Source organism: Loxodonta africana, chromosome 10 (genome assembly GCF_030014295.1).
Source record: "Loxodonta africana isolate mLoxAfr1 chromosome 10, mLoxAfr1.hap2, whole genome shotgun sequence".
NCBI classification, from domain to species: domain Eukaryota; kingdom Metazoa; phylum Chordata; class Mammalia; order Proboscidea; family Elephantidae; genus Loxodonta; species Loxodonta africana.
In genome coordinates, this window is record NC_087351.1 from 6,174,741 (window position 1) to 6,187,724 (window position 12,984).

The window sequence follows — 12,984 nt, forward strand, 5'->3', positions numbered from 1 at the left end:
ACCACTGAGCCGCCAGGGCCCCATCATTCTGTTAGCCTTGCCTATACACTGGAGACCTTTTGAGTTTTGCAGAAATAAGGAGGCTAGACCAGTTTTGGAAGTGAAGAGTTTCTCACATCCAAGGCAAGGGCATTAGAGTGTGGTGATTAAGGATCTGGGCTTTAAGGCCAGATAGATCGGGTGTCAAATCCCAGGTCCATGTTTGGGTTAAGTCATTTAACGCTTTAAATCTGAGTCCTCGTGTCTTAGTCATCTAGCACCAGTGGATGGCTTTAACAAAGAAAAGTTTATTTTCTCATAGTCTAGTAGGTCACACGTCCAAATTCAGGGTGTTGGCTCCAGGGGAAGGCTTTCTCTCTCTGTCGGCTCTGGAGGAAGGTCCTTGTCCTCAATCTTCCCCTGGTCGATGAGCTTCTCAGGCACAGCGACCCTGTGTCCAAAGGACGTGCTCTGCTCCTGGTGCTGCTTTCTTGGTGGTATGAGGTCCCCCTGTTTCTCTTCTTGCTTCTATCTTTTATATCTCAAGAGATTGCCTCAAGATACAATCCAATTCTGCAGGTTGAGTCCTGCCTTACTAACACAACTGCTGCCCATCCTCCCTTATTAACATCATAGAGGTGGGATTTAGAACATATAGGAAAAACCATACAATGGCCCAGCCCAATTGATAAACGAATTTTTGGGGGGACATAATTTAATCCATGATACCTTGCATGCCTAGTTTTGATACTTAAAGGAGCTAAAATGTATGTAAAGTGTTTGGCAGTGCCTGTCTCCGGATGGCACAGATGTTTAAGCACTAGACTACTAAATAGAAGGTTGGCGGTTCAAGCCCGCCCAGAGATGCCTTGGAAGTAAGGCCTGGCAATCTGCTTCCAACAGGTCACAGATTTGAAAACCCCATGGAGCAGTTCTACTCTGCATACTTGAGGTCAACGTGAGTTGGAATTGGCAGCAACTAACGACAACAACATCATACGCAGTAAATGGGAGCCTCGGTGACACAACAATTATACCCTGCAGCTCTACGGGAAAAAGACCTGGCAACCTGCTTCTGTAAAGATTACAGACAAGCAAACCCTCTGGGACAGTTCTGTTCTGTCACGTGGGGTCGCTATGAGTCGGAATCGACTTGACATCACCAAACAACACACAGTAGTTGTCACTGTGGCTATCAATATTATTAAGCCCTTCCTGGATGCACCCCTTATCCCCAGCGCTGGACAGCACCTATTCGTCCTGCAGAGCCTTGTGGACCTGCCTCAGGCCACACCTCTCTGCTGTTTTTAACCTTCTTTTATCCGGTCAACTTTGTTTTGTCCAGGCAGATGGCTGACACAAACAACAGAGCGGTCATTTAATAGTTATGCTGTGAGATTCAGCATAGCTTTGAAGTTTTGGGCTGGAAGAATCTCTAGAAGTTCATTAGTAATTTGGTTTATAAAAACGTGAAATGCTAAAAGTGGGCATAGCCCAGCCCCTAGGTACAGTAGGTACTTTCAGGGAGTTCAGGAACATTGTTAGCAGTTATCTGTAATCCAGGTACACCATCAAGCCCCTTTAACACACAGCCTCTGGGACATAAAGATCCTCTCTCTGCAGTTATAAAACCAGTTTTTATGGGTCAGTTGCATTTCTCACCTGAAAGGAAAACTCCTGCACTTGAGCAAGCCTTTCTTGGTAACAGAAGCCAAAGGCAGTGTTTGAATCTACCATTAAGTTAGAGCCTGATAAAATTTCTGAAAACAAAAACCTCATTTGTTCTAGCAAAGGCATCATTTAAACAGTGCCTGACACACAGTAGGGCCTAAAGTTACATTTGCAGAATGAATGAATGAAGAGGTAACTTGGTGCTGTGTCTCTTTTGTGTCCTGACCTCAGAGGCACCGGCAACTGTCCAGCCAGGCGCCACAGCCCAGTCTGCTGGCACATGTTCTTTGCCACAAATTAAGCAGCAGCTGCGAAATGAAGACTGCTACCACGGCAAGCTGAGCAGGAAGGCAGCAGAGAGCCTCTTGGTAAAGGATGGGGACTTTTTGGTTCGAGAGAGTGCAACATCCCCTGGCCAATATGTGCTGAGTGGACTGCAGGGAGGCCAGGCAAAACATCTTCTCCTGGTGGATCCTGAAGGCAAGGTATGGTTGGCCTCCTGTTACAGGCTGTACAGGGTGTTCTCCGTTAGGGATACTCTGCGTGACTGACCTAAAACCTGGTGTTGAAGAGCATTCGAGGCTAAAACCAAACCAAAACCAAAACTGTTGCCATCGAGTTGATTCTGACTCATAGCCACTCTACAGGACAGGGTAGAACTGCCTCTTAGAGTTTCCAAGGAGCGCCTGGTGGATTCGAACTGCTGACCTTTTGGTTAGCAGCTGTAGCTTTTAACTGCTACACCACCAGGGTTTCCGTTCAGGGTTAAGGGCTTGCTTTTTCTTGAGGCTTCCAGCTAGAGCAGGAAGTACTAACTAGAGGCTATTGGAGGGGTCTGAGTAGGAAGCTATCCTGGGTATCAGGTGGAAGACAGCCTCTTCTGTCCTGTTTAATCCAGTTCTACAGATCAAGTGAGTATGTACTACAGGGAAGTACAGAGATTCACAGCGGACTGCTGCTCAGTACCACACACATAGTCTTCACTCTGGGGTGTTTATAATTCCATAAAACAGATCATTTCATAGTTATAACGTAAGGCTGATTGAGATAGGAGCAGTTCAGCCAAAGTGTTATGGTGTTTCTCAGGATAGAGAGATTACTCTAGGTGAGATAAACCGAAAAGCTCATTGCAGGATCTGGCAGACAAGATAAACCTAAACAGAGGAAAGAGTTTCAAAAGGAGGGTGTTTGGAGCATAGTGTGCCCAGAGCAGGCAGAGCAGTAGAAGAGAAGATCAGCGTCTACGGCTGGAGCATAGGGTACCTGTTGCCGAAAATGATCCTGGGAAGGTAGGTTGGAGCCATCGTGTGGGGTGGGGATGTAGATGGAAGTGCCTGATTTGCTAACAGTGGGGAAGGATTGGCAGTGTTGGGCGGGGGGATGATGTAATCAAAGCCTGTGTGAGAGGGGCCGTAGCCACAAATGTCTGCAGGGCCAGGCTCGTATGGTAATGTAGATGGGTGAAGCCGGGCAAGGGGAGTGAGCATAGGGTGGGGTGGGATGGGGTGGGCTGGGCTGTGACGAGCTGGAGAGTGCGTGTCATGTCCAAGGGCACAGTCACTACCCTGCTCCAGCCAGGTGCTGCCATGTAGGGTTGAGACCCATCATGGCCAGATTTGATTTTTCCAAAGAAGCCACAAAACCAGAGTCTTACATGAATTTGCCCTGTTATTAATTTTGGTTATTAATTCAGAATACTTAAAAAGTACTCTATGGGTCAACGCTCCCCCATCCCTCCCCAGAAAAGTCAACTGCCTTTGTGGAGTAATTGACCAGAGAGCAGTCAGTTTACGGATCTCTGTACTAGGAAGATTAACTCGATATTTGTACAGGCCTGGTTAGAGAGTGGGAATAACAAGGGACAGAAAAAGCAATGAGGGGCTTCCAGGTAAAAATAGAGAAGGTCTGAAGGTGGATGGAGGCAGGAGAAGTACAAAGAGGAGGGCAGGGGGAGCTGGAATTCAGAGCAGAGACGGGCAGTACTGGTCAGCTGATTTGATGTGCTTTGGGCATGAGGTGGGGGAGAGAAAAGCATCTTCAGGGTTTAGGGCCATTCAAGAGTGAGCTGGAGATACTATGCCCTTTACCTCTTAAATACTTTAGTGTGTGTTGGGAAAAGGATATTCTTGTACATAGTCATAGTACAAGGATCAAAATAAGGACATTCAGCATCGATACAATACCATCATCTAATTCATAGTCCATATTCAAATTTTGCCAATTATTTCAGTGTGTGTGTTGTTAATGTACTAAAAACCCATATGTAGACAGAACTCAAAGAATCCCTGGTAGGGGAGTAGCTCGCAGAACCGCATGACGAGCTGCCCCCTGGCTGCACCCCTTCCCTCTCCTGAACATCCGCAACCACACTCCGAACAGGCGCTAAGATGTGGTGAGCTGGTGGAATCACGGTGGACAGCAGCACCTTCTGCCTGTGCGTGGGACGCACGCGGTAGCACCGGGAGAAATGTCAGCAGAGAAGGCAGGGCCTGAGGGAAGCCAAGTTGCTTTGGCACAGAGGCAAGAAGTTCTGCACAACAAACATTTGTGAGCAAGCTACAGTGAAGTCTGCAGGAAGGGGACAAGATTCCCTTTAGAAAGGGCTGAGGAGGTGTCTTGGAGGGGGAAAAGTAGACTCTGGACGGGCTTATGTCCTACAGAGACGGAGGATTATAGAAGCACTCCTTCTGATGGGATGTAATTGTAATCCTGGGATTCGTGCTTGTTTACAAACCAGTGAAATATTTATGACATGATGAAATGATAGACTATACCAAACAACAGAATAGCAAAGAGACTGATTGCAAGCTTGGCTTAGATGACAAGTGTTTTACCATTTTCTGTATAGATGGTTGCTTTAAAAAAGTAACGGGGAATGAGAAAATTGTTTCATAAGGGACACAGTGTTGAAAAGTACTTTTCTTTATTCAGTGATATGTCTGGGTTTTTTCCCCTGATTGTTTCACATTTTTCAAGAGAGCTGTTATTATTTAGGAAACCCTCGTGGCGTAGTGGTTAAGAGCTATAGCTGCTAACCAAAAGGTCCCTAGTTCGAATCCACCAGGTACTCCTTGGTAACTAGTCTGAATGGGGCAGTTCTACTCTGTCCTATAGGTTCGCTATGAGTTGGAATCAACTGGATGGCAGTGGGTATTATTATTTAACCTAAATACATTTGTATTTCCTTTTCAAGGTGAGGACCAAAGATCATATATTCGATAATGTCGGCCACCTTATCAGATACCACATGGATAACAGTTTGCCAATCATCTCTTCTGGAAGTGAAGTAAGCCTTAAACAACCAGTGAGAAAAGATAGTAATCCAGGACTTTTGGATTCCAACAAATGACAATATGGAAGTACCATCATCCTGATATTTCAAGAAACACTACTTTGTGTCATGTCAGGTCACAAAGAAAACTTGAACTTTGTTTCTCTGATTTGTGTTAGGAGACAAAGATAACTTGGACATTGTTTCTGGATAAAATAGAGCACGAACTGTGAAGTGTGTCTTTCCAAGACCATTGTGGACTAGGTCCTTTATGAAACAAAGAACTAACAAAAGTTGATCTTCAGAAAGTAAAAACCAGAAACAGGATGAGGATTGGCCCATTTGGAAAGAAATTATATGTACGCACGGATGTCACTTTTTAAGGTCACACTGCATTGATAATAAGCTAAAAGCACAAGTAAACCTTCACATGCTCAAGACAACGTGAATGAACTGCTGGGGTAGTGGTACGTGCCTTTCAACTCAATATTTGGGGGCATTTTCATATCAAGGAGATTAGTTCTAAGTGTCTTCATGTTCTATACTATAGAACCATTTGCCAAAAAAAAAAAAAAATTTCCTTGCAACAAAAAATAAGAAGCCATTTGCTTGACTTTATTGCATTTTCTGTTTAGTAGCACTTTCAAGGCAATGTTAAAATAATTTTGGCGTTGAATATGGACTGTGCCTTTGCTAGTGGAATCAAATCAGAAACCATTAAAAGCATTGGTCTCTCCCATTTGCTGGTTAAAGGGGTGGGGCCCAGATTCTCTGGCCTGCTGTTTCTCAGTCTTTGCTATGGAGACTGTTCGAATGCCGCTGAACGGGCCAAATTTATCAGTTATTTCTGATTTCCTCCTGTTTCTCCGCCTTCTCTCCTCCAGAACAACTTCATGAGTGCATGGATTTAAAAGCTGGGAAACAAAGGCAGTGCTCTTCATACTGAACATCCAAATTAGTTCCATTCTTATTGAAAGTATGGATTGGATGTATAGGGAATCATCTTCTTGACCAGCTACCACTGCATCATAGTCCCCCACTTACATTTATCCTCAGCGCCTTTTCTAGATATGATCAGACAAAACGCAGAAGGGAGAACACATACTGAATGAAACCGTTGGAGAGATTGCCACACGTAGACCCAACCATAAACTGATGGTGTAATTAAGCACTGTGTAGGGAAAAGCACTGGGCTCAGTAGGCTTGGGCTTTGGGTCTCATCAGTGTGACCTTAAGCAAGCTGCTGAATCTTCTAGATTCCAGTTTCCTTATCTATACAATGATGGAGCTGGGCTGGGTGAATTCAGAGGTCCATTCCAGCCCTAACATGTTTTGGGTCTACAAAACAGCAAGTTTTCTGTATCTGAGGGGTTGATGCCAGTAACTAGTCTGAATAGTAAAGATGGAAATTCAGTTGTTTTCTTCAGTCTTACCAGCAGTCATGGAATGAATGGCCCAGCTGAGATCTACATTCAGACAGTTTAGCCCCCAGTCCTTTCAGTGTGAAACACTGATGTTTTGGGATATATAGATATGGTAGTAAGGTGGGCTTTGTTGTTTTGACGGGCACAGCACTGCTTCAGTCCTTACCTGCCTTTGCACGCAGAGTTATGGCCATCACCACAGAGTGTTGCTTAATCCCGAGTTTCCTGGACAGTTGCCTTACCTCCATTTTATCTGGCTTTGTAGGTACAACTGAATCTTTGTAACTGTGATATATTTACTAAGTTTTAAATAAAATACAGAGAACATCTTTTGGACAGAAATCAAGCACACTGAACACCTACTTTTATGTCAAGGTTTATGGTTTTATTTTACTTCTGCGGCTTTGATTTCTTAGATAGGCCTATTTCCTTTTATACAACTAGGAAATAATGTATTTTTCAATTTTGCACACACCTTCGTTCTTGGTTATCTGTTCTAATAAAGGGAGCAGCATGGGTATAGATGATAGAAATCGATCAGAAATCTAAGCGCCTTTATCAGAGACAGGGCAGGGCTGGGCGGAGTGTAAAATGGGAAGCAAGAAAGAGTTCCTAAAGCAAATAGATGCACAGAGCACAGGTGATGTGAGCACGCCACAAGGACAGTCAGTATTTGACTGTAGTGGGTATAGTGGTTGGCTGAGCAAATACTTCAGTTACAAATGCCACAGACGCAATGAAAACAAAACCAAACAGAAAAAGAAATGTCTGACTGCATGCTATTTTTCATCTCACATTCTTACCTTTACTTATTTAAAGTGGAAATCCATTTGCCTATATAAATACCTGTAAATGATTAAAAAAAAATAAATGACGATTGCTTTGTGACAATAGACAGTGTATGTCTGATGTTTGGGATTTGGGATTAGTCATTTCTGGATGGCTCACTCAGATTGGGTCAATCAAGGTGAGTTAACAAAGGGCTGTCGACAAAGTTGTAGGCAGAGTGCAGAGAAACCGCAGGGAGAGTGCCGTGCCCTGGGGCCAGCGAGGGGGCAAGGAGAGGGGGCAGTACAGAATCTGGAGAGGGCTGTGTGGAAGGGCCACCTTTAGGAGCTGCAGCCTGCAGTGGAGGGATGCCATCAGCCCTGGTGACTCCACATGGAGGAGACTGTGGGCATGAAAAGCCTGACTTCTTTCTGCTCCTTTTTTTGGACTCCTGCCAGGGTTCCCCACTGGTCCAAGCAACTTGAAGCCAGAGAGAAAGGGAGCTCCTTCATGCAGCGCCAAAGGTGAGCACCCCGGGCACAGAGCAGGATGGAAAAGAGTGGGGAGGGCATCTGCAGGGCAGACCAGGCACCCCAGTGCAGAGGGTTTTGAGGTATTCAAGCTTCTAAAAGCATCACATGGCTCAGGTGAACAAGAAAGGTGAAGCCAATGTGCAGAGGAGGAAGTACAGAGATTCAGGTAACCAGACAGGAACCCAGCAAAAATGCCAGCTTTCTATTGTTAAAAACCAACTAAGTCCTGATTTTGAAATGTGGGTTACTTTGCTCAATAGCAACTTTGAATACACTTCAGTCTTACAGAGACACCTTTACTCCTTGGCCTTCCTGTTTCTTGTGAGTCTGTCTACTAGCTATGCCATTTTCTCACTTGTAATTACGTATGGAAAAGTAATGGCTCTGACTCTGCCACCCTTTGTGACTGGAATTGTAGATCCACAACGATTACAATGTGAGATAATCTCTTAATGACCAAACACAGTTGTGACATACGCCATCTGCATATGAATTGTCTCTCTAATCTTCTGAGCCTCATGTCTTACAGCAACCAGGTGAAGGGGCTTTTTCCTTAGTTGGTTCACCCCACCTTGTTCTAAGGCGGGCACTTATTCTGTCTATAGTTTGCTGTAGTCTTACTAATGGGATTGACAGACTCATTAGTGTGGGCTTTGAGGGAGCAGCCTGACAAGCCTGCCGGCAAGTTTCAGATCCTAGTCGGCACTTTCGTTCCTGATTCCTCTTTCTGGATCTGGTTACCATGAATTCATAGTCGCCAGAAATTAGTACCAGCCGAAAACGGAAACGGTTGGTTTTCCTGCCTGGCATTTGGCCCTTGAGGCTTCTCAGAGGAGGACCTGGAGGGGAGTGTGCCAGTTAGCCTCCATCTGCTCATCCACCCTCCCTGTTCTGCTCTCTGCCCCAGTGTTTGGCCCCTGTGCGTCATGTCCCTGGCCGTGCAAGTGGTTAAGTAAATGGCTGCTAACCAGAAGGTTGAAGGTTCAAGTCCACCCAGAGGTGCTTCAGAAGAAAGGCCCGGTGACCCACTTCCAACAAAATCAACCACTGAAACTCTGTGGAGCGCAGTCCTGGGCTAACACACGTCGGGCCGCCGTGAGTCGGAAGTGACTCGGTGGGGACCGGGCGAACACACGTGGGGCCGCCGAGAGTCGGAAGTGACTCGGTGGGGACCGGGCGAACACACGTGGGGCCGCCGAGAGTCGGAAGTGACTCGGTGGGGACCGGGCGAACACACGTGGGGCCGCCGAGAGTCGGAAGTGACTCGGTGGGGACTGGGCGAACACACGTGGGGCCGCCGAGAGTCGGAAGTGACTCGGTGGCGACCGGGTTGACGCACGTGGGGCCGCCGAGAGTCGGAAGTGACTCGGTGGGGACCGGGTTGACGCACGTGGGGCCGCCGTGAGTCGGAAGTGACTCGGTGGGGACCGGGCGAACACACGTGGGGCCGCCGAGAGTCGGAAGTGACTCGGTGGGGACCGGGCGAACACACGTGGGGCCGCCGAGAGTCGGAAGTGACTCGGTGGGGACCGGGCGAACACACGTGGGGCCGCCGAGAGTCGGAAGTGACTCGGTGGGGACCGGGCGAACACACGTGGGGCCGCCGAGAGTCGGAAGTGACTCGGTGGCGACCGGGTTGACGCACGTGGGGCCGCCGAGAGTCGGAAGTGACTCGGTGGGGACCGGGCGAACACACGTGGGGCCGCCGAGAGTCGGAAGTGACTCGGTGGGGACCGGGCGAACACACGTGGGGCCGCCGTGAGTCGGAAGTGACTCGGTGGGGACCGGGCGAACACACGTGGGGCCGCCGAGAGTCGGAAGTGACTCGGTGGGGACCGGGCGAACACACGTGGGGCCGCCGTGAGTCGGAAGTGACTCGGTGGGGACCGGGCGAACACACGTGGGGCCGCCGAGAGTCGGAAGTGACTCGGTGGGGACCGGGCGAACACACGTGGGGCCGCCGAGAGTCGGAAGTGACTCGGTGGGGACCCGGCTAACGCACGTGGGGCCGCCGTGAGTCGGAAGTGACTCGGTGGGGACCGGGCGAACACACGTGGGGCCGCTGTGAGTCGGAAGTGACTCGGTGGGGACCGGGCGAACACACGTGGGGCCGCCGAGAGTCGGAAGTGACTCGGTGGGGACCGGGCGAACACACGTGGGGCCGCTGTGAGTCGGAAGTGACTCGGTGGGGACCGGGCGAACACACGTGGGGCCGCCGAGAGTCGGAAGTGACTCGGTGGGGACCGGGCGAACACACGTGGGGCCGCTGTGAGTCGGAAGTGACTCGGTGGGGACCGGGCGAACACACGTGGGGCCGCTGTGAGTCGGAAGTGACTCGGTGGGGACCGGGCGAACACACGTGGGGCCGCCGAGAGTCGGAAGTGACTCGGTGGGGACCGGGCGAACACACGTGGGGCCGCTGTGAGTCGGAAGTGACTCGGTGGGGACCGGGCGAACACACGTGGGGCCGCTGTGAGTCGGAAGTGACTCGGTGGGGACCCGGCTAACGCACGTGGGGCCGCCGAGAGTCGGAAGTGACTCGGTGGGGACCGGGCGAACACACGTGGGGCCGCCGAGAGTCGGAAGTGACTCGGTGGGGACCGGGCGAACACACGTGGGGCCGCCGAGAGTCGGAAGTGACTCGGTGGGGACCGGGCGAACACACGTGGGGCCGCCGAGAGTCGGAAGTGACTCGGTGGGGACCGGGCGAACACACGTGGGGCCGCCGAGAGTCGGAAGTGACTCGGTGGCGGCCGGGCTGACGCACGTGGGGCCGCCGTGAGTCGGAAGTGACTCGGTGGCAACTGGATTGTATGTTCTTTTGGACTGAATCATAGGTGATCGCTAGTCCTCTGACTTTTGCCTGTTTGGCCAGTGTTCCCCTCCCTTCACTCCAACTGAGCCCTGGTGTTGGCAGTGGCTGTGAAGAGCAGATCAAGGTTTTCTGAGGTCTGGAGTATATACAGTTTTGGGGGGGAACCTCTTTAGTAAAATTAAAAATTATCAATACACAGTGATGTATGAACGTGGGTGTTAGGTGTATTTCTGGAAGCATTTCTACACAAGACCAAAAAAAAAGCCAAACTCACTGCCGCCGAGTCGATTCTGACTCATAGTGACCCTATAGGACGGAGAAGAACTGCCCCATAGAGTTTCCAAGGGGTGGCTGGTAAATTTGAACCACCAACCATTTGGTTTACAGCCAAGCTCTTAACCACTACACCACCAGGGTTTCCACAAGATGAAACCAAAAACCAAACCCAGTGCCATCGAGTCAATTCTAACTCATAGTGACCCTATAGGACACAGTAGAACTGCCCCATAGAGTTTCCAAGGAGTACCTGGCGGATTTGAACTGCCGACCCTTTGGCCAGCAGCTGTAACACTTAACCACTACACCACCAGGGTTTCTGCCACAAGACGAGGAACAATAAATTAACTATACTCAGAAAAAAAAAGTGATTGCAAACTACATAAATCTGTTGCACTAAATCTAAACTAAATGTGTTGCCAGCCAGCTCAGCTTCCCATTAGGCATATCCCAGAATTGCTTGTGGCCTTTGCAATGCTACCCAACATGGAAGCAGGTACAATGGGGAGATAGGAGGTAGGTGTGGAGGGAGACACTGATTTTAACCAAATGTGGTTAAAATACCTTAATTTTGGAGATTAAAAAAAGGAGAGGGCATATAAACACATTGCCAGGGACCCTTGTAAGTGAGGGACCCTGAAGGTAAGGAAGTCCCACCTCTGGTGGCTGCTCCTCTACCTGAAACCACAGCTCCTGTTGGGCGGAGTCTCTCCCACAGCGACAACTCTCCTCTGATAACTCTGCTTCCTCCCTTTGCCCCCTCAGGCCTAGAGTTTCTAATCAGTTTTTCCTATGACTAACCAAACCCAAACCAAACCCACTGCCATCGAGTCGATTCCGACTCATAGTGACCCTATAGGACAGAGTAGAACTGCCCCATAGAATTTCCAAGGAGCACCTGGTGGATTCGAACTGCCGACCTCTTGGTTAGCAGCTGTAGCACTGAACCACTAGGCCACCAAGGTTTCCGAAAACCAAACCCATTGCCGTCAAGTAGATTCCGACTCCTAGTGACCCTATAGGGCAGGGTAGAACTGCCCCATACGGTTTCCAAGGAGCACCTGGTGGATTCAAACCGCTGACTTTTTGGTTAGCAGCAGTGGCTCTTAACCACTATGCTATCAGGGTTTCCAGTTCCTACAACTAGGCCATGGATTTTCACCATTGCTAGTTGATTTCCTTAATTCTGCCCGCATTCTGGAAATGTCCCTTCATTTACTTCTTTGTCATCTAGTGCTACTGTAACAGAAATACCACAAGTGGAGGCTTTAACAAAGAGAAATTTATTTTCTCACAGTCTAGTACGTTATAAGTCCAAATTCAGGGCATCGGCTCCAGGGGAAGGCTTTCTCTCTGTGTGGGCTCTGGAGGAAGGTCCTTGTTCTCAATCTTCCCCTGGTCAGTGAGCTTCTTAGGTGCAGGGACCCTGTGTCCAGAGGATGCACTCTGCTCCTGGTGCCACTTTCTTGGTGGTATGAAGTCCCCCTGTCTCTCTGCTCACTTCTTCTATCTTTTATATCTCAAGAGATTGCCTTAAAACACAATCCAATCTCGTAGATTGAGTCCTGCCTTACTAACACAACTGACGCCCAACCACCCTCATTGACATCATAAACCCACTGCCATCAAGTCGATTCCGACTCATAGCAACCCTATAACATCATATATAACATCATAGAGGTGGGATTTACAACATATAGAAAAATCACACAGTACTGGGAATCATGACCCAGGCCAATTGATACACACATTTTTTGGGGGACATAATTCAATCCATGACACCTCTCTTCAGTTACCCCTTTGAGAATGACGTCCGTTTTTTGCTGGGAACTTAACCGAAGAGCAGAGAAAGGGAGTGACAATGCTGAGAGGCTGGACTGTGATGATCTGGCCTCACTAGTTCCCAGACATCTGATGACTGACCATTACCAACCTCTCACAGGGGTGCCAAGCAGGAAATCACAGTGGGCTGGACAAATGTCCGCCATGGCCAGACAGCAGCACATGGTGACGTGACGTGGGCTGTCTCACCTAGCTTAGGATGAAAGATGGTTGCCGTGAAGTCTAAACACCTTAAGAAGCTCTATCCGACTGTGCCATTGGTCCCAGTGAATAACTTCCAAGGACACAGAGGTAAAGACAGGGAAGCAGCAGGACAATGTTCAGGGACAACATTTTCCATTTGGCTCAAGAGCTTTATCCAAACTCAGCCTGGCCTAATTCAGTTCTTCTCTGGGACCTTCGTGA

At 48.8% G+C, this 12,984-nt stretch overlaps 2 protein-coding genes across 2 annotated transcripts in view; one reads left to right on the top strand and one right to left on the bottom strand.

Moving 5' to 3' along the window:
• SHC4 (SHC adaptor protein 4) overlaps positions 1–8,152 on the top strand; it is a 247,411-nt gene extending 239,259 nt beyond the window's left edge. Inside the window, exons 11-12 of the mRNA XM_003420135.3 lie at positions 1,882–2,135; positions 4,844–8,152. Coding sequence (XP_003420183.1) covers positions 1,882–2,135; positions 4,844–4,999 — 410 coding nt within the window. The 3' untranslated portion in view covers positions 5,000–8,152. The remainder of the gene's footprint in view (positions 1–1,881; positions 2,136–4,843) is intronic.
• Positions 8,153–8,686: 534 nt separating this feature from the next.
• Positions 8,687–12,743, bottom strand: LOC135232557 (uncharacterized). Its single transcript, XM_064291956.1, has 2 exons — positions 12,678–12,743; positions 8,687–10,450 (listed from the first exon to the last, which is right to left on the bottom strand). The coding sequence occupies exons 1-2, from the start codon at positions 12,741–12,743 to the stop codon at positions 8,687–8,689; spliced, it is 1,830 nt and encodes a 609-aa protein (XP_064148026.1).
• Positions 12,744–12,984: the final 241 nt, after the last annotated feature.